Source organism: Bombyx mori, chromosome 13, assembly GCF_030269925.1.
Source record: "Bombyx mori chromosome 13, ASM3026992v2".
In the NCBI taxonomy this organism is placed as follows: domain Eukaryota; kingdom Metazoa; phylum Arthropoda; class Insecta; order Lepidoptera; family Bombycidae; genus Bombyx; species Bombyx mori.
In genome coordinates, this window is record NC_085119.1 from 13,413,455 (window position 1) to 13,433,637 (window position 20,183).

A 20,183-nucleotide genomic window follows, 5' to 3' on the forward strand; every position below is an offset into this window, starting at 1 on the left:
GATGCCTGGAATTTCAATTCTGGAATGCTTAATTTGACTTTAATTCGTTACTGAAGTTCAAATACGTACTTAAAATTCTCAGGGAAAGACGGTGAAATACATACAAAAAAATTCAGAGTGACAAAAACGTGTGCGGCCGGCATCGTCCGAAAATTCAACGCGTCAGAACATTCAAACTGGAGCTTCGGTATCTGATGTTATTTCTGTGTTGGTGTCAAAACGACAATGCTCCAAAAATGTCTGCAGAGGGGGAGCGGGGCTATGAAGCTCTCGTTTAGGCGGATGACGGTCTGGGCGGGTTCGGTGAGGGGGACTGCTCCCACGCATTGCCCGCCGCGCCTTGCCGCCCGCCTCGCGCCAGTCAGCAACTGTGGCTCGTGTTGGCTAAACCATCTCGTAGGGCCATCTTCTAATTCTTGCAGTAGGTGAGTTTACTGTGACGTTCTTTTTATTTATCTTTTAAAATATCCGATGAGTGCGTAATGAGTGAAGTGCTATTTTCGCGGCAAGGTCTACCTGTTTTTAATCGAATGCGTGCGTGTATTTTTCGAAGATTTTCCGAATACAAACGTGATGTTCGCAATTGAGCCTACCGGTGCTCGCTGTATGTAACGTCACTGATAAGAGCTATGATGTCATAGCGGCGCAATTGACATAGACCTGACATTGTTCCAGGGCTGACCTAATTTCATATACACATAGAATGACCTAGACTCCGATTCTAATATTGAAAAATTCAAAAATCGATTTTTAAATAACTCTAAATCGATATTCGCGGTTAAATTTATCTATTTATTTACATGAATTCTCATTAATTCTAAATTGTCGTTTGAAAATAGTAGTATAACCCGTCAAAAAGGATTTTTTAACTAATTTCTCTCACGAAATTACCAACGGAAGCTGAATTTAAATAGATCGTCCCGAATCAAGAAGCTACTAGCAGTTTTATTTTTAAACACCATCAATGCGGACACGATTTAATTTTAGCGATTTTGTTGATGTTTTACGTGTGCGGTGCGGTCCGCGGCAATCCCGAAACCCGAGTAAGCGAAATCTTCGTTCGTGCAACCAAATTAGGACGACGGGAATGCGAGCCAAACTATTTACGTCGCGCGCGCTCGACCCGGAGATAGCCGAACATTCACGAGTGCAACCGAACCTAAATGTAGAATTTTCTTTGCGCTGGCATCGTTTATCGCGCGCAAAAGTGTTTTTTTCTTTTCTTATTTTGATGTCGCCTTCAAAAGAGAGCCATTACCTTTCAAATGCTCAAAGCCAGGCCCTGCCTAATCGTTGATATAAAATGAATTTGAATGCAAAAGATAGACGTGTAGAATGACGTTGAAATTAAAGTATCAAATATCCATAGTTCACACACTTTATGGTGTTGGCGTGATGCCAAAAAGTCTCGAATAACGTACGGGTTCCAGTGTTCTATCCAAATATACGTAATTTATGCTAGATTCTTTTCTGCATTAATGATTAAAAATGAATTTACCGTTTGAAAAGATATTACATAGGTATTACCAATAACACAGACTTAGACTTTTTACTTTCAACAAATTTTAATATTAAATGTGGTTTGCATTGAGATAAAATACTATAACACATACTAAATTATTTCTTTTTTTATTTCTTCTTATTTTTATTTCTTTAAATTATTTCTTTTTTAATTATTTGTTTTATAAATTTCTTATAAAACAATAGCTTGCTCGTCTGCTGATTCTTCTACACCTGTGGAATATATCTTTCTTGAAATTTCTATGAAGGGAGCAAAAATTGTTCTCGGTGTCGTATACTGTCCCCCCAACGTCGACTACTTCTCCAGTCTCGAGCCGATTCTGGAATCTTTAGGGTCAGATTATTCACATCACATTATCATGGGTGATTTCAACACCAACTTCATAGCTCCTTTATCCTCTCGTTCCCGTAAACTTCAGGAAATCATTAGGTCTACTGGTCTTCATGTCTTGCCTCTACAGGCTACTCACCACAACATTAATGGCGATGATACTTGGCTAGACCTAATGCTGACCTCCACTCCTACCTCTGTACCCACTTACGGTCAATATCCTGCTCCTGGTTTTTCCCATCACGACCTCATCTTTTTATCTTATACGATTAAACCTCCTAAACCACAGCCCAGGGTTTTGTCCATGCGTAGTTTTGGTCGTATGAATAAGGAAAATCTATGCAAAGACGCTTCTAAAGTGGACTGGGACCAACTAATATCTTCACCCTCGGTAGATGAAAAGGTTCACATATTCAATGAGGTTGTCCTTGGGCTTTACAACACTCATGCGCCTATCAGAAAAATTAAACTGAAACGCCCACCAGCTCCTTGGATGACTGAAGGTATTCGGATGGCCATGAGGCGCCGGGATCGGGCTTTTCGAAAATTTAGGAGGAATCGGTGTAATGATAACTGGACTAAATTTAAAGTGTCGAGGAACCGGTGCAATCAGATGATACGTAACGCTAAACGACGCCACATTCTAGAAAACATAAATTCCGCTTCGCCTGCCGATATTTGGAAATTCCTTGGAACTCTGGGTATTGGCAGACAGCGTCACTCTGATTTTCAGGCGACGATAAGTTTGAATGACATCAACTTTCATTTCTCCTCTGCTACACCACTAAATAATCAAACGAAATGTCGCACCTTGAACTACCTGAATGGTTTGTCTCGACTTAATGTTGACTCCTTTGAATTTTCTTCGGTTGCTGTGGATGAGATCAAAAATATTATCCTGTCCATAAAATCGAACGCCGTGGGTTGTGACAATATAAGTCGCCGTATGATCGTCACAATCCTGGATCATCTTCTGCCAGCTATATGGCACATCACAAATTTTTCCCTATCATCAGGCTCTTTTCCTTCATTGTGGCGTAAGGCTTATGTTCTTCCTTTACCTAAAATTCCTAACCCTTCCCTTCCAAATCACTTCAGGCCCATATCTATTCTTCCCTTTCTATCCAAGGTGATCGAGGCCTGCGTACACAAACAATTGTCGCAGTTTATTTTCCGGAACAACCTATTGAGCCCTTACCAGTCTGGCTTCCGACCAGGTCACTCCACCGTTTCCGCTCTCCTTAAAGTGGTTGGCGACATTAGGACAGGTATGCAAGACACTAAAGTCACAGTACTGGTACTAATTGATTTTTCAAATGCGTTCAATGCCGTCAATCACGATATCCTCCTATCTATTTTGTCCTATATTATGATCTCTCCTACAGCACTGGAATGGTTTTCATCATATCTTCGGGGACGCCAGCAGTGTACTCGTATTGATGACACCTCTTCAAGTTGGTGTAGTGTCAACTCTGGCGTGCCCCAGGGCGGTATTTTGTCTCCATTATTATTTTCTATTTTTATAAATTTCTTAACACATAATCTTCAGTGTGCGTATCATCTGTATGCTGATGACTTGCAGCTTTATAGACAGACGACTGTGGAGTCTATTTCTCAGGCAATAAACCAGCTAAATAAGGATCTGGACTACATATGCAGTTGGTCAACTAAGTTTGGCTTAACTGTGAATCCAACGAAATGCCAAGCCATTATTGTGGGCAGTCCTCGTATGATCCAACGCTTAACTACTATGTCACTCCCACCTATATTCTATAATGGTACAGCAATTCCCCTAAGTTCCGTGGTTAAGAACCTAGGCCTTTACATAGACTCCACACTCGACTGGAAAGCTCAAGTATCTTACGTTGGACAAAGAACCTCTGGAATTCTTCGTGCTCTGTATCGCCTCAAGAATTTCTTACCATCAGCGACCAGGACTATGCTAGTACAAGCCTTGATCTTCCCTATAATTGATTATGGTGATGTGTGCTATTTTGACCTGAATGCAGACCTTCTTAATAAACTTGATCGTCTTCTTAATAACTGCATTCGATTTATTTTTAATCTTCGTAAATATGATCATATATCTTCCTATCGTGCTCAGCTCAAACTTCTACCGATTCGCCAGCGTCGTAATTTACGTGCACTGACGACTCTTCATTCCTTACTTATGTCTCCCGAACCTCCTTCCTATCTAACTTCCTATTTTCAATATCTTCACTCCAGCCATGAGCGGGCCCTACGTTCTCTCAATAGCCTATTAATTCGTTGTCCCACACATAGTTCTAGTTATGTTCGTAACTCTTTCGTCGTGCAATCTGTTCTGCTATGGAATGCGCTTCCTCTCGAGATCAGGACTATTACTAACCGCTGCACGTTCAAGTTAAGGGTTCGGCGAATGCTGTTGGAAAAGTTAGCGGAATCGTCATGAACTTGATGAAGTTATTTGTTAAGGAAATTTATTAATATATTCCTTTTAATACTGTATAAACTATTATATGTATGTATGTGTGTATATATGTATGTATGTATATGTATATGTGATTTTGTATATATGTAGATATACTTTTTTTTGTATGTATTCGTTACCTAATATAAATTTCATTGCACCTACCACTATTTACTCTGCACTACCTTTGGTTGACTGGTAGAGAATGCCTTAGGCATTAAGTCCGCCAATGTAAATTTTACATGAAGTGTAATAAATAAATAAATAAATGAATAAATAAATTGAATTAAATTTCTACATTCTTATTAACCCATTTAATTATCAATTGTTAGTCAATTGAATACATCCAGCCTGTTTAATATTTTAGTTACAGTAAATACACATATGTACATTATATCTATTTGTTTATTAACGAGAAATAATTTTACAGGACACCCTAAACCAACACAACAACAATGGCGGATGATGAAGTAAGGTAAGTGAAGTCCAACCAACCTAAGGAGGTTTTAATAACTTTACCTCATCATAAATATTATTTCTCTTATACTTCTATTGGAACAAGAAAAAACTACAATTTGATATACTTATCATATGCCTATAACGTCACGTACCAGCGTAAATATAACTCTTATTCTATTATATATTTTATTCATTTTAATTACATTTGATTTAAAATAGTACGAGAATAAATAGCAGTTTAGTTCAAGGCTTTGTAAAGTTTATTTCCAAATCTTAACTTGTGTTTTTTTAAATTTCTGTTTCATTCACATTCACAATCGACTGGTGCTCCGTGATTATCTACTTCTGTACTTGATCGGCGACTCCTCGAATTCATGACTGCAGTATTAAATACAATATCTTCTCGAGACCGAGGTAATTAATTAAACATGTACTAACAACTTAATGTATATTAAAAATTAATACTCATGCAGAGTACACAATGATACATTACATAAAAAAAAAACATGATGATGATGATACCTCCTTGCTAAAAAGAAGTTATTATGACGTTCATTTTTGTACATAAAGTGTACGTTCTAAAATCTCAGGCGTTCATACGAACATTGTAGGTTTCAAAGTTGCAATTCACACTATAATAATGACTTGTGCGTTCACGTACATTAAAATCGAAGTAAAACTTGTTACGATAACAAAATTTCTGTTCCAGAATTTCTATTTTATTTCGAAACTTTAGTAAAGAAAGGTTGTAAGTTCTATAAACAGATGACTGTCAATAAAAAAGTAACAGTCGCTTGTGCCGCACAATTAAAACTCGCACTCTCTGTCAATTAAACAATTAACCAATCCACAGATAAAAAAGAAACACAGAAATCACCCTCTTGCACAATTTAATACATAATTTAAGAATAACGTTGACTCCGTGATTCCAAGCTCTTGTAATAAAACACTTACAGCACATGACACTTTAAAAACAAGTAATAGTTCCTTGAAGCATTTTTTTCTATATATTGCTGTTGAATACAAGAAGGATTTTGAAAATTTAAGTCCTTTATTTGAAAACGTTCACGTGGTTCATATATAAACGTTTTAAAGGCAATACTCTATTTTTTATCTCATTTGAAACTTATGTATGCAGCTTTAAAGTCGTTATTTGAATAGAGCGATACTATTTGACAGCAATGTACTGAAATAAGCGTCATTGGAAAAAAATAATACACAAAAATAATAACTGAATTTGAAATGTATAACCCCGGCGATTATGCCAAAGTAAAACTTATAAATTTTGTTAATGATTAAAATTCCTGTTACGCACTATTATAATTTTTATATTTCACTACGCTTAATAAGAATGCTATAATAATATCTGTGTAATAAACTATATGTGCCTACAATATATTGCAATTGTTGTTACGTACACGTACCTAATAAATGAAAAATATAACCAAAAATTGAAAATGAAACTAATTAAAATATATGTTTTGCATAAAATACTAATGAATTTATTTTCCTTTCACAGAAAAAGCGTCTCGAGGAGGTAAAGTGAAGAAGAAGATGGAACAATACGTATCACACAACATAACACCGAAACATATACACAAACGCACACCTGCACACACATCTATATATATAATACATTCATTAAAAATATAATATTTCTGATAAGACATTTCAAATTCATTCCACGCTTACATACAGGAATACTTATAATAACAATAATGTAATCAATTTACAACTTTTTTACAAATTTACAAATTTTTGGGTGACTTATTTCAATAATTCATCTCTATAGATTTTCAAACAAAATGGTTTGAAAAATAGTAGCTTATTTTTTGCCTGCAACAAAGCTATGTACTTTTGAGTATCTCTTTTGTAGAACCGGATTGTTCGTTTTTGAAATAAATTAAAATTTAGACACCATTTCAATATAAAAATTACATATAAATGCATAATTTTGTAATTTTGACCGATCCTGCGGTATTCGCATGCACCAGATCCCTGAAACCGTCGATGGATTTACAGTCCATCTAAAGCAATAGCAGTTCGAAATTTACTATCGAATAAAGTATTTCTGGTGCATTTGTTATTGAAACCAAAATAACTATAGCCACTCTGATAAACAAAGCGTCTATAGAACAAAAACACAAGTTTTTTTTTAGCAAATTTGACACATATATGAGTCGACTATTATCAAAGCCGGCAATGTGACTTTTGGACAATTATTGGTAAATCAGAAAAACGAATTATTGACTTTGTATTCCATTGGCAGTCACAAAACTCTTCTGAACCATCTCTTAGATAAATAACAGGTTAAGTATTAACCTTTATTTAATGCAGGTTTTGAACCGTATTCTTTGAAGGAGACGATTATATTCAAATCAATCTGTACTGACATATCAATAACATTTTTTTGTCCAAATGCACAGATTGCCTCCTTTGATAATAGACGACTCATATATACATAAACTCCATTCTTTTGCTTTAATCTATCTGGTGGTATTCTGATATAATTCATACAATTTTTCGTTTTTACACAGAAGGAAATATATTTAAAAGCACATAGCTCAGTATTAATTTGCATTATGATTTCATTAAATAAAATTCTGTAATTAAAATACCATACGTTAATCTGTGTTCGCGCGCCTAGAGTACTCAAAACGGACTTTTTGGCGGGAACGCGAGGAGTGAAATTGTGTGATTTGTTTTATTTTGTCTATGTAGTGTTTCTTCAGGCTTAAATGTGTAATAACGGTGGTTTATTAACTGTTTAATACTGTAAAAGTACAAATGTGGGAGAATTAAACAAAGCCGCTGGACGTAAATTCTCGGGATCCTCCAAAAAGTCCACTGAAAAAATCTCAGTAAATGACCACCTTTTTACTGAGATTATATTTCATCCCATATCATCTCATCTCATTTCATTTAATTTCATCCCAGTTGATTAATGTCTCAAATTAATCATCTTCATTTCATTTCACTGCATACTATCATTTTTCATAAAAATAAGTATATAAATTAAAATAAGACATGACCTAAAGGTCTTAGGTACCAGGTCGTAAAACCCTCAAAAAAAAAAGTACTCAAAACACATACGCATACACAAATTATACACAACAATACAATGTACAGACAATTTTATCGAGTTGAATGTGTTTAGGCGAAGAAGGCCAAACAGGCCGAAATCGACCGCAAGCGCGCTGAGGTGCGCAAGCGCATGGAGGAGGCCTCCAAAGCCAAAAAGGCGAAGAAGGGTTTCATGACACCTGAGAGGAAGAAGAAGCTCAGGGTTAGTACCAATTTCTTCACTATTTCATATAGAAGAGTTTTCTTTTTCTTTTTCATTAGGCATAGTGTCGTCATAGCTGTCGTCACTAAACTCAACTTACAGTCTTTTGGCTTCGTTGGAGCTAAAGTAAACTAATGGAAAGTGATTCCAATACATTGTTAGAAATGGAGTAGAAAATGGGTATTAGTTCATTTTTATCTAAATTGGAATATTTACCAGTGCCATTTGGGAAGACCTGGCCATATTCTTTAAGATTCTCACGGATCGTTTGGAACCTCTGGGTCTGCGGAGGGACTTTAGTTCCCTCTGTATTTACCGTACGTTCCATGGGGAGTGCTCTGAGGAATTGTTCGAGATGATACCGGCATCTCGTTTTTACCATCACACAGCCCGTCACCGGAGTAGAGTTCATCCATACTACCTGGATCCACTGTGGTCATCCACAGTGCGTTTCCAGAGGTCTTTTTTGCCACGTACCATCCGGCTATGGAATGAGCTCCCCTCCACGGTGTTTTCCCGAGCGCTATGACATGTCCTTCTTCAAACGAGGCTTGTGGAGAGTATTAAGCGGTAGGCAGCGGCTTGGCTCTGCCCCTGGCATTGCTGAGGTTCATGGGCGACGGTAACCACTCACCATCAGGTGGGCCGTATGCTCGTCTGCCTACAAGGGCAATAAAAAAAGGTGTAATTCATTCTCAATTATTCCCGTTACCAGTTGCTGCTGCGTAAGAAAGCCGCCGAAGAGTTGAAGAAGGAGCAGGAACGTAAAGCTGCTGAAAGGAGGCGCATCATCGAGGAGAGGTGCGGTAAACCTAAGAACATTGACGACGCCAACGAAGGTAAATGAGTGTCCAAATACAATGGAATAAATTTTGTAGAAGATTTCCGAATTCTAATTCTAGAAATTTCTGGAAATTTTGGAAATCCTAATTGCTAATTCTGGAAATTTTCCGAAACGATCAAGAACACACTACACAATCAAATTCCGATTAACAATTTATATTATTATGTAAACTAGCTGACCCGGCAGACTTCGTAGTGCCTCAATCGATAAATCAAATACCTAAACTTTTGTATAAAATAAACTTAAAACCTACAAAAGGAATCCGTCCGACGGGGGACACATCAAAGGAAAAACAAAATTGTTATTTTTATTGAATTCCAAGCATTTTCATATTTATCTACCTTTTAAACCTTCTCTAGACTTCCACAAATAATTCAAGACCAAAATCAGCCAAATCGATCCAGCCGTTCTCGAGTTTTAGCGAGACTAACGAACAGCAATTCATTTTTATATATAGAGATGATTAGTTTTCTATACATGTTGTATTGTGTCGTATTATAGATACTATTAAGAGGGTTTGCAAAGACTACCATGAACGCATCGCTCGTCTTGAAGATGAAAAATTCGATCTGGAATACATCGTTAAAAGGAAAGATATGGAGGTAGTGAGATGAGCCGCGACACAGCTGCTCTCGTGAACTTGCTACTCTATAACTCACTCTCAAACTTAACGAATTTTATTTTGTGACGTCTAAAGGCAGTGCTGTCTCTACTTCGTCTGGTTAACAAATGATTAAACTCTAGCGTTGGTGTGACGAGTTGTAGGGACCGCTGTGTCTCTGTCTGATTTAATTTGTCTTTCTAATGCGTTTTCTACTTCTTCTAAGCTCCATGTGACGTCGTTAAACCTTAATGCGAACTACTTACTACCTTCTATTTTTTTTCTAATATCCTAAAATTCACTTCCGAGACTGACACCTCGCTTTCTGTCCGTCCATGATGCGTGGGTGTTCCGCTGCGGCGCCGGTTAGGGAGCTCGGATATAACTCTCCGGTTTTTGGTTCGCGCGAGTAATCGTCACTTGAATTTGTAGCCGCTCTGACGAGCATCATTACGGGCTACCATCAGCGTATCACCAAGCTAGAAGAGGAGAAGTACGATCGCGAGATGGAAGTGGCGCGCAAAGGGCTCGAGGTCTGACTTGGTTTGAGCTCTACGCAAACATTATTACGCTCACGTTTGAGTAGTTTTAGCCGATAATGTGACTAGTTAAAAATTTTGTTTTGATTTTGCAGCGAAATTATATAATTTAAAACGGAGCTATATAAATATTACACGTACAGCCCTAACCGTGTGGATAACAAGTTAGGTAACTGCTAAAATAACAAGGACCCGTTGCGGCGACCTCGGAGCAGCTATAGATACTACTTGTAGATATTGTCATCGAGTGGTCAAGTCAATAACAACATACTCAAACTACGTTACAGCAATGTCCCACCCGAATAATGATCATATAGCTTCGCTTCGCTTTGATCCACAAATCAAGAGTCCCTCGCGTACAACACTACTACACACACAGATCCGGGAGACAACCAAGCCGTAGTCGCGCCTACGAGCCTTCGATCATCTTCTCATACATTATATTGTGATTGTGTTTTTCTTTAGCGGAACTGCAGACGATATGTCAAATGTACTGGCACAGAATATACAACCTTGAGGGGGATAAATATGAACTAGAACGAGCGATCGAAATTAGGAAAATGGAGGTAAACCGCATAATAGGAATGGGAATGCATTATGATTTGAATCTGATTTAGTTGTTTACGACATGACATGATAGTTGTACGGCTCACCGCACACATGCACACGTCGCTCCGACGACAGACGCAGGTCACTCGCATCGATATGCCCATGCTCATTACGCCGGCTCAATAATATGTCTTTCCTTTTTCTATAGCAATGCTCAAGAGAATAATACAGGAGTATTATGACCGCATGTATGTGTGTGAGGGCCAGAAGTGGGATTTGGAACATGAAGTCAGGAAAAGAGATTATGAGGTATTGACCAAATACTTTATGACCATTGTGAATACCACAATCATCGATAATGTAACAAACGTGCGCGTGTGACGATTCGTGTTGATACATTGATAACGCTTTGTAAGTTTTCGGTATGTTTGTTGTTGAAATGTAAATAACGGTCGATTATCGGTTCGTTAGTGTTGTACTGTAGTATCCGTGTGTGGGTGCGTAGTTCGGGCAGCGGGCGCTCGCGTCGAGCAGCCGCGCGGTGCAAAATCGATCTCGCCGGTTCGCGTCACCGACATGGAGCTCACATCATTAACTACACTAACTACTGTAACCGTAACAAGTCAACCACACTGCACTCACCAGCGCGGACAGCATGCTCCCGTCAGACCTTCCATTACTTCCGTTCGTATCGTATCCATCATACCGACGGCCTTGGAAACTATTCAGTGTCCAACTTCAAATATAAAAACGTGGATCGCTTCATCTCTATTGTCTGTACTGTAAACGCTTCTTGTCTGTTGCATGTTCATGTATAGTTATAATTTTCGCTTTCCGCTTCCCACTAATCATTGCATAGTATGGCACTTTAATATTTTTAAACTGTGGTAAATTGAATAGTCGAGAATCATCGCTGCTCGTACAACAGTGACGCTTCGTGTGTGGTGTCGATCTTAATGGCCTTACTGAATTTTCTCTTTTTACGTTAACAACAATGGTTGAAGTCAAATTATGACCGGAACACTGGACTGGTTCCCCCATTGGCACACGCAAGTGCATAGTGCAAATGAAACTTCTTGTTCCAAATCTCCAACTTTTCATGTATGTGCCGTGATTATACCGCGCGATTTGTTTGCGTGTTCGGTTGCTGAGATACCCTGTTTAAACCTTTTGAGAAACCCGTATGGACACCGTGTGTTTTTAGAAAGTGCCATGCTCTGGTCGTTGTACCCGTTCCTACCCTGAAGTGCCCGCCGTGGGCGCCACGCTGTGGTCGCTCTTTACACATTACTCATCCGGACCTTCGGCTGCAAACTATGCTCACTTGCGAGTCCAAACACTACACGTCTATCTGCTACATACTGCCGACCGATTTACATTTGCAAATTTCGATCGATTTTGCACCGCCACTCCATGTATTATACACACCGCAATGTACTGCGTCCAACATGCGAAAATACCAGAGCAGAACTACTCAACGCTCGCAACAATATAATCAGTTCGACTATCGATACGACCGTCATCTTTGTGTACGTCGACAAATATGAATTGTATGCGCTACTATGTTGTTGCACATGTAAAAAATCCTGCACATTTTATGTATAATTATTTTTTTGTGAATATTTATATTGTAATGTTGGAGACACAGGAGCTGCTGACGGCCAGCTACCAGTCGAAGGCACGTTAAGTAGGTGTTGTGCACGAAACGGAGTAAGCAATAGCGTTGAACTAGTTAGTATTTAGGCAAAGAGCACGGGCTAGTAGAACGGGACCACAGTATCATAGGATGGGGACAGATCTTTTGTTTTTATTTTATCCAAATTTACTCACAAACTACAAATATCAAATACAGCTGCAAATAACACGCCTAATATCAGCTCAGCTCTATATCTGGATCTGCTTACCGACTTAATAATAAATACTTGAAGCAGATATATCTATTCGCTTTTTAATTGTTGTCTTTTATTTTCGAGTTAGCTTTTTATGTGGGGTTTCGCTTAAAGTGCATTGCATGTGTTTTCATTATCCCGAAACAATGTATTGCACAAGTTTAAGCAAAATTTATCTGGCTCATATACGTGTTTTTTGGTGAACGCATAAACTTTTGAAATGCATTTTAGTATGATTACTATACTATTAACGTTAAGTTTGAAGACAATTCTATATTAATATTATATTTCTTTAATTTTTGTATAATCTTCTCTCTATTAAGACTAAAGTTACTTACATTAAATTTACTCAATTTATATTAATTTTCACCATCTTCTAACTTAAAAATTCCTTTGTGCTATCGCATATCTCGGCCTAGTTCTCACTAATTATTATATTTTGTCAGATCTCCGACCTGAACTCCCAAGTCAACGACCTCAGAGGCAAATTGTAAGTATTCACTGTTACTTCAATAAACTTCAAAGAAGTCGTTAGGATTATACAAAAACATAGTTATTTTAGATATACATTTTACTATAGTTTGTTTTGCGTGAGTGATTATTTTGGAACAATTTAATTAGTTAACATGGCAATATTGTAACATAAATTATCCTACAAGCTACTGAAAATTTTAATTCGTTCATTAGCTGCCAGTTTGATTTTCCCGATAAATCCGGAACAAAAACCTTAGGCAAAGGGTTTCGAGTACAGTGTGTGCTCGTGAATACAATTTGTTGTGTAACGCCAGCGTTCTCAGCGCGAGGGTCCTTGTTGGCTGCACTTCTTGCTTCGTCCCTATTGTTGTGCGAAACCAACAATGTACCGCCATTATGATTTCACGGAAACAGAGTGTTATGGCAATGATATTTTCCAATATAAAGGCCAGTTTTTTTAAATAGGATTTTATAACCTGGTAACTAAGACCTTTGAGTCATATCTTATTTTAATTTATATTTTTATGAAAAATGATAATATGGAGTGACATGAAATGTAATGAAGATGATTAATTTGAGACATCAATTAACTGGAATGAAATTAAATGAAAAGAGATGAGAAGATATGGGATGATATTTAATGTCAGTAAAATGGTGGTCATTTACTGAGATTTTTCAGTGGACTTTTTGGGGGATCTCGAGAAATTATATCCAATGGCTTTGTTTCATTTTCCCACATTTGCGCACTTTCACAGATATTAAACAGTTAATAAACCACCGTTATTACACATTTAAGCGTGAAGAAATACTAAATAGACAAAATAAAACAAATCACACAACTTCACTCCTCGCGTTCCCGCCAAAAGGTCCTTATAGGCCAGATTTTTTTTTTATACCACAGACTCAATATTTACGTATCGACATCATTTGAAAAATAGATCGCTTGAGACTTGCGAACCGATTTATAAGTATTGATATAAGATCATTATTGTGATTGTCACAGGCACCAATAACTACTTGAGCCACATCAAGTGCACATCTACAACGTAAATGCGCCACTCACCTTGAGATATAAGTTTTAAGGTCTCAATATAGTTACAACGGCTACCCCATCCTTCAAACCGAAACGCATTACTGCTTCTTGGCAGAAATAGGTGGGGTGGTGGTACCTACCCGTGCGGACTCATAAGAGGTTATACCACCAGTAATTACGCAAATTATAATTTTGCGGATTTTATTTTTTATTACACGATGTTATTCCTTCACCGTGGAAGTCAATCGTGAATATTTTAAAGTTATCTTGGAAGCACAATATTTCTGTTGATAAATTTGCGTACAATAACCACAATGCTATGAGAAACTACACCAGTATTAGAATAGAGTTCTTGTGAAACACTCCTTTTTTGGGAGTGCCACCACCCAGATGGAGACATTAGATACAACTTTTAAATATGTACAACTTAAGAGTGACGTCAGAATCTCCAAGCAAGCGTATGCTGTATCAACACATATCTAAAATATTTTTCTGGTCAACGGGCAGACAGCAAAACCAACCATTGTGGTCATAGATATTGATGAACAGCTCAAAGTGATCCAATTTAAAATAGGATGTTAAATTCTCAATATTATTATTAAAACGAATCTCTCACTTATTAAATCGGTACGCATGTCTGCTTCGCGACATACATTAAGCAGAATGACGATACATTTCTTAACTCTCAGACAAAGCCTACTGAGTTTCTCGCCGGATCTTCTCAGTGGGTCGCGTTTCCGATCCGGTGGTAGATTCTGCGAAGCACGGCTCTTGCTAGGGTTCATGTTAGCAACGTCGTCAGGTTTGAGCCCCGTGAGCTCACCTACAAGTTAAGGTTACGCTGAAATAGCCTCTCAAGGCTCTCAGCTTAGTTAGGAAGAAAAGACACATTTCTATACGGACTGATAATACGCCATATCACGAGCAAACGTTCTTTTCAATTAGAACTCAGCAAAGCAAATTCCTTCCAATTAAATAATCAATAAAAATAAATGTTCATAAATTATAACGTATTATTAATTTTAATAAATTATATTAATTCTCTTCTAGCGTCAAGCCCACACTAAAGAAGGTTTCCAAATACGAAAACAAATTCGCCAAGCTCCAGAAGAAGGCCGCCGAATTCAACTTCCGTAACCAATTGAAGGTCGTGAAAAAGAAGGAATTCACCTTGGAAGAGGAAGACAAAGAGGTATATTCATTATTATTGCTAACACCAACAGAAACTACTTCAAAAGTAACAATTGGCAAACGATCTTTTAAAAACTCTAATATCTTGACGAGTACATTTTTTAAATATTTTCATTCTGAGTCTTTGACACGAACATGACAAAAATAGTTAAATCACCAAACTTTACTACAATTACACAGTCACTGTCACTGTCATTACACAAGTCAATGTCATTATCGTTGTGTTCATCCGTCAAAGGGCCAATAAAATATTTAAAAAATCCAATAGCTACTGGAGCAGCAATAAATGCTTGTTACAAAATAATTCTGGAATCATTAACAAAAGTAACCGATATCGTTTACACATCTTCCAACAGGCTAAGAAGGCAGAGAAAGCTGACTGGGCTATCGGCAAGAAGTAAACAAACTTAAAACGTAACTTTCCATCAACGAACAACAGATGATTTATAATTAATTATTCACTAATTATAATAAAATACTTATTTACCTTTTTGTTATCAAATTGTTTTTAGTAAAAAATTCCATCCATTACCTAAACGTTTATGAGGTGAGCTACAAGTTTGGATGAGGCGTTATCAGCTTAAAATTTCACGTACATCCCGTTTTGTGACAACCCTAACCCTTTCGAAAACTCATCACCCTTTCAGGCTTCTGCTGTGAGATTTGTTAGTGAAATACGATTTTGTACCAGATTTCAGCGCTCCCCTACAAAGCTTAGCGAATCCTTTGAAGAATACGATACCCAGCTACAGCTACTAGTGATTACGTTTTTTCCCCATATGTGACTAACATTTCTCAAGTTTACGAGGAACAATAGACATCACTCACGAGTACTCTCAACACAACGACGCTGTTTCACTTTAAAATTACCTTGTTTTTTGCAAACGTCTATGACACATAAAAAAAAACATATTTTATTCGTAGTTAGTACTTTTAAATTTAAGGTAAATAGATTATTACTTTGTATTTTGACAAAACTCTAATCGCCATGTTCCACAGGGCGGTGCCGGAGGCAAGGTAAATGAAAATATCTGCGCAAACACGAAATGTTTTATTTTAGATTTCGCTGACACGGTGGCATGATGAGCACAGCTTCACAAATAGTTTAGTCGCAGTTACCTAGTACACTTTGAACGGTCTAGGCTTGTTGTGTCATAGACAAGGCAAGAATTTGGATATTTTATGCCAATAAATAGTGTTTTCGTTATTTGAAATGCTGTACATTTGCAGTTCTTACAGAGCTGTGGAGGCATTTAAATTTGATTCATTTTTCATGGAGTTTAAGCGTGAAACGCAAATGCTCCACAATTGGAAATTCGATTGGAAAACGTGTTGCTTCTGAGTGATTCATTTGGGTGGTCTAGAATGACGAATTCTTGGAAACTTTGTACAGATTGTTCACCTGCTGATATATATTTTGCTTGAGCAGTTTTAAGTACAAATACGTCTTCAATGCTTTTAGAATTGAGAGCGGCTTCTACGGAACATTATTTGATTGTAATGTAAGACCAATACATATTTTTCTAACTGTTAAAATTGGATTAAAATCAGTTATAAATAAAATCATTTTCGTTCATTAGATAACGATTATCTTTGGTGATATAGTACGTATTGGTAATTTTATTACAATGAAAACAAACACAAAGGAAGCAATTTAAATATGATTTGAAACTCAAAATAAGCAAAGGAACAAATTTATTTTAAACTTCGTATACTTTAAAATGTTTCCTTGTCGAGATTGTAAATATTTTAGACATTCACAAAGCGGCTTGTCATCTGTAAACGCAATTACAAATAATTTATAGCATTCAATGTAAATTTTACTGTTTACAGAAAAAGCCTGACTGGTCGAAGGGCAAGCCGGGAGATCAGAAGGTAAAAGAAGAAGAGGTTGAGGCATGAACATCATAATACCCAAATCATTAAGACCTTTCACCAACTGTCAATAATTATGTGATGTGCCCTATAGTGTGTCTGTCTGCAAAGAGACTTAAATTTTATTTATCTGGCTGCTTGCGCTGTGTCTATGTGTGAGCAAGCCAGATATATAAGTAAAGTTTAAGCAGTTACCTGTCCTAAGTTACCAGTCTTTTTGTGTCTTCCAACGGGCATCACTTAACGTATATCATGTAACGACCAAATTGAATTAACGCGAACACGTAAAAAAAAGAAAATATTTATTTACCACATTGAATAATGTTTTTGTAAGATAATGAATACGTTTAATAAATGATAATTTTGTCTACTTATATAATAAGTATGTGTTCTTTTGTGTTCCCTATCCTCGTACTCCTTAGATTATGTGCCCTTGTTGTCCTCTGTGGTAACTAATTTTTGTTTACTTTAAGAAGTTTTATTCCGGCATGATAAATAGTTTTCCAAACATTATTTATTTCAGTGATATTTGGGATTTTCATTTAAATTATGATCTGGGTATTTTAAAACAGCGATTTGTTCAAATAGAAAATTGTTGATCACAAAGATGCGTTACACATAAATTAGTTGTGAAAAAAATCCAATCAAAAAAAGGAACGTTTTTTGGTTAAATTTGTTTGGGGTACAATTCTCATTTATCTATTACTATGAAAATATTAGTCATGATGCTTCCAGCGTTAAATTCGCCGCTTTTGTTAGGCACAGAACTGTAATTATAAGGCATTCGTTTAATGTCGTGATCCAAGTTTAAAAGCAAAAGACTTGTGACGAAAATTTTTATGAACGACTAGTTGACCCGGCAGACTTCGTAGTGCCTCAATCGATAAATAAAATACCTAAGCTTTTGTATAAAATAAACTTAAAACAAAGAAAAGGAATCCATCCGACGGGAGACACATCAAAGGAAAAACGAAATTGTTATTTTTATTTAATTCCGAGCATTTTCATATTTACCTACCTTTTAAGCCTTCTCTGGACTTCCACAAGTAATTCAAGACCAAAATCAGCCAAATTGGTCCAGCCGTTCTCGAGTTTTAGTGAGACTGACGAACAGCAATTCATTTTTATATATATAGGTTATATTTATTTGTTTGATAATAATATTCGCAATCGTAATTCTGATTAGAGATTTATATCTCTAATCATCTACACTACAAAGTGTACCACAGACTCTAAAAAATGTAGAAAAAAAATGCTGAGCTAATTTTGTTTAAAGTTGATAACCTCGTTGGTCCGATTGTTAAAAACCCACCGGCTTCATGTTTAGTTCCGGATCATAGTTTTTTTTTGCTTAGATGGGTGGACGAGCTCACAATCCACCTGGTGTTAAGTGATAACTGGAGCCCATAGACATCTACAACGAAAATGCGCCACCCACCTTGAGATATAAGTTCTAAGGTCTCAGTATAGTATCTAAGCAATAAAAAAAAATTGTTCCTAGATCTTTAATTGATTGTGTTTAATAAGGTTTCAAGTTTGAATCATATTTGTGGTCGTATCTATATAGATATAATTCTACTGTTCGTTTGTTTGTCACCGAACGCTTCCTTAATGTTTTCCCAATCTCTTTATTTGTGGATCCTTACAGTTCAATCAGGTGTAGATAGATCAGAAGGCAAAAAAGAATGTGTTAAGCCCACTAGTAAGCATATGAATTAAATGCCTATGATGACTCCTTCAGTTAGTTTATTAAAGACTAGCGATCCGCCCTCGCTTCGCTTCGGAAATATACATATGAACAAAAAAAAAAAAAAAAAAAGTAACCTTTGTTCATCAGGGACAATGTCGGCTTCTAATGGAAAAATAATTTTTCTAATCGGTCCAGTAGCTTCGGAGCCTATTCGAAACAAACAAACAAACAAATCTTTCCTCTTTATAATATTAAGTATAGAAGGGCAATGATGGAACCAAATAAATGTAAATTCATATTAAGGTAAAAGCTCCTAATACGGCGGTAGTCAAAATCGCTTCCTATTACGGTGGTATTTCTATTTTCGACATTTATTCTTGTTTTATTCAGTTTAAGCTCACCAAAACGGAATCTATTTATTCTAAATCTATTACTTCATAACATAACTGACATTTTCAAGTGTAGCATATAAACAACACTACAAGATCTATCAGTTTGTAGCACGGCATCAACGTGAGAGGAGTTTCCATACAAACGCGGAACAAAAAAATAAGTACACTAATATTTAGAAACTAAGTTTTTTGTATTAATAAGTCGTTCAACTTTGTTAATGTGTTATTTGTAGCATTTTCCTACTATTATACTTACTTTTTAAATAGCTTGTTTCATATATGTAACTCATTTTTTACTCAAAAAATCAGAAACAAAATACCGCCGTAATACGGTACGAATTTTATAGATTAATCCTAATACGGTGGTATAACTCCGAAATAGGAAATATACTGGGCATATTTAATTGTTTATAACTTTCAATTTATTAAGTTATTGAATTAGTTCCAAGTTTAGTTGGAATAATTATTAATCTTGTAAATTAGAAACCATATTCTGCGGTATGTATTATTCATTAAAAATCTACGTTAAATATGAAAACTGTCGAGTGCAAAATGTTGGTTTCTTAGAAGGGGTAAAAATAGGAAGGTGTATTTTAATTAATCACAAATCATTTATTTTGTATAACTGTTGACTTGAGTTTTACACATCTGGGCCAAAAAACTGTTATCGTTTGATTAAGTATTTACATTCTTTGTTTATCGAAATTTTGATGGGTCAGAATTAGGATTAAAAAAATACGAGTAGTTTTCCTATTACGGTGGTAGTTATTTCCAGGTAACTCTGTGTTAGGTTCTATGATCTCCTATTACGGTCATATTCATAGAACATAAAATTACAAGTTTTAGGATTCCATAGAAATAATAGAAAGGTTATTTATACTTATTTTACACAAAAAGATAATACAATAAAAACAGATTTAAAGAATGTCTAAATACTATGTACAAAGGCGAGCTTAACTCTTCATGAGTTTTCTTCCAGCAAACCATTAGCAGAGAGAAATACGATGTATAAGAGGGGAATAGTGTACAAGTGAAAGGTTATTAAAATATATTAAATACA

The 20,183-nt window shown here is 36.3% G+C and overlaps 1 protein-coding gene across 1 annotated transcript; it reads left to right on the forward strand.

Annotated features, from left to right (window-relative positions):
• The first annotated feature begins 391 nt into the window (after positions 1-391).
• On the forward strand, positions 392-17,127 carry TpnI (troponin I). The gene is given in 9 exon segments (NM_001043830.1): positions 392-425; positions 4,732-4,771; positions 6,280-6,297; positions 7,918-8,046; positions 8,762-8,885; positions 9,392-9,492; positions 12,915-12,958; positions 15,026-15,167; positions 17,000-17,127. Coding segments are annotated over 8 exon segments (642 nt in total). The 5' UTR covers positions 392-425; positions 4,732-4,756; the 3' UTR covers positions 17,069-17,127.
• The last annotated feature ends 3,056 nt before the right edge of the window (positions 17,128-20,183 follow it).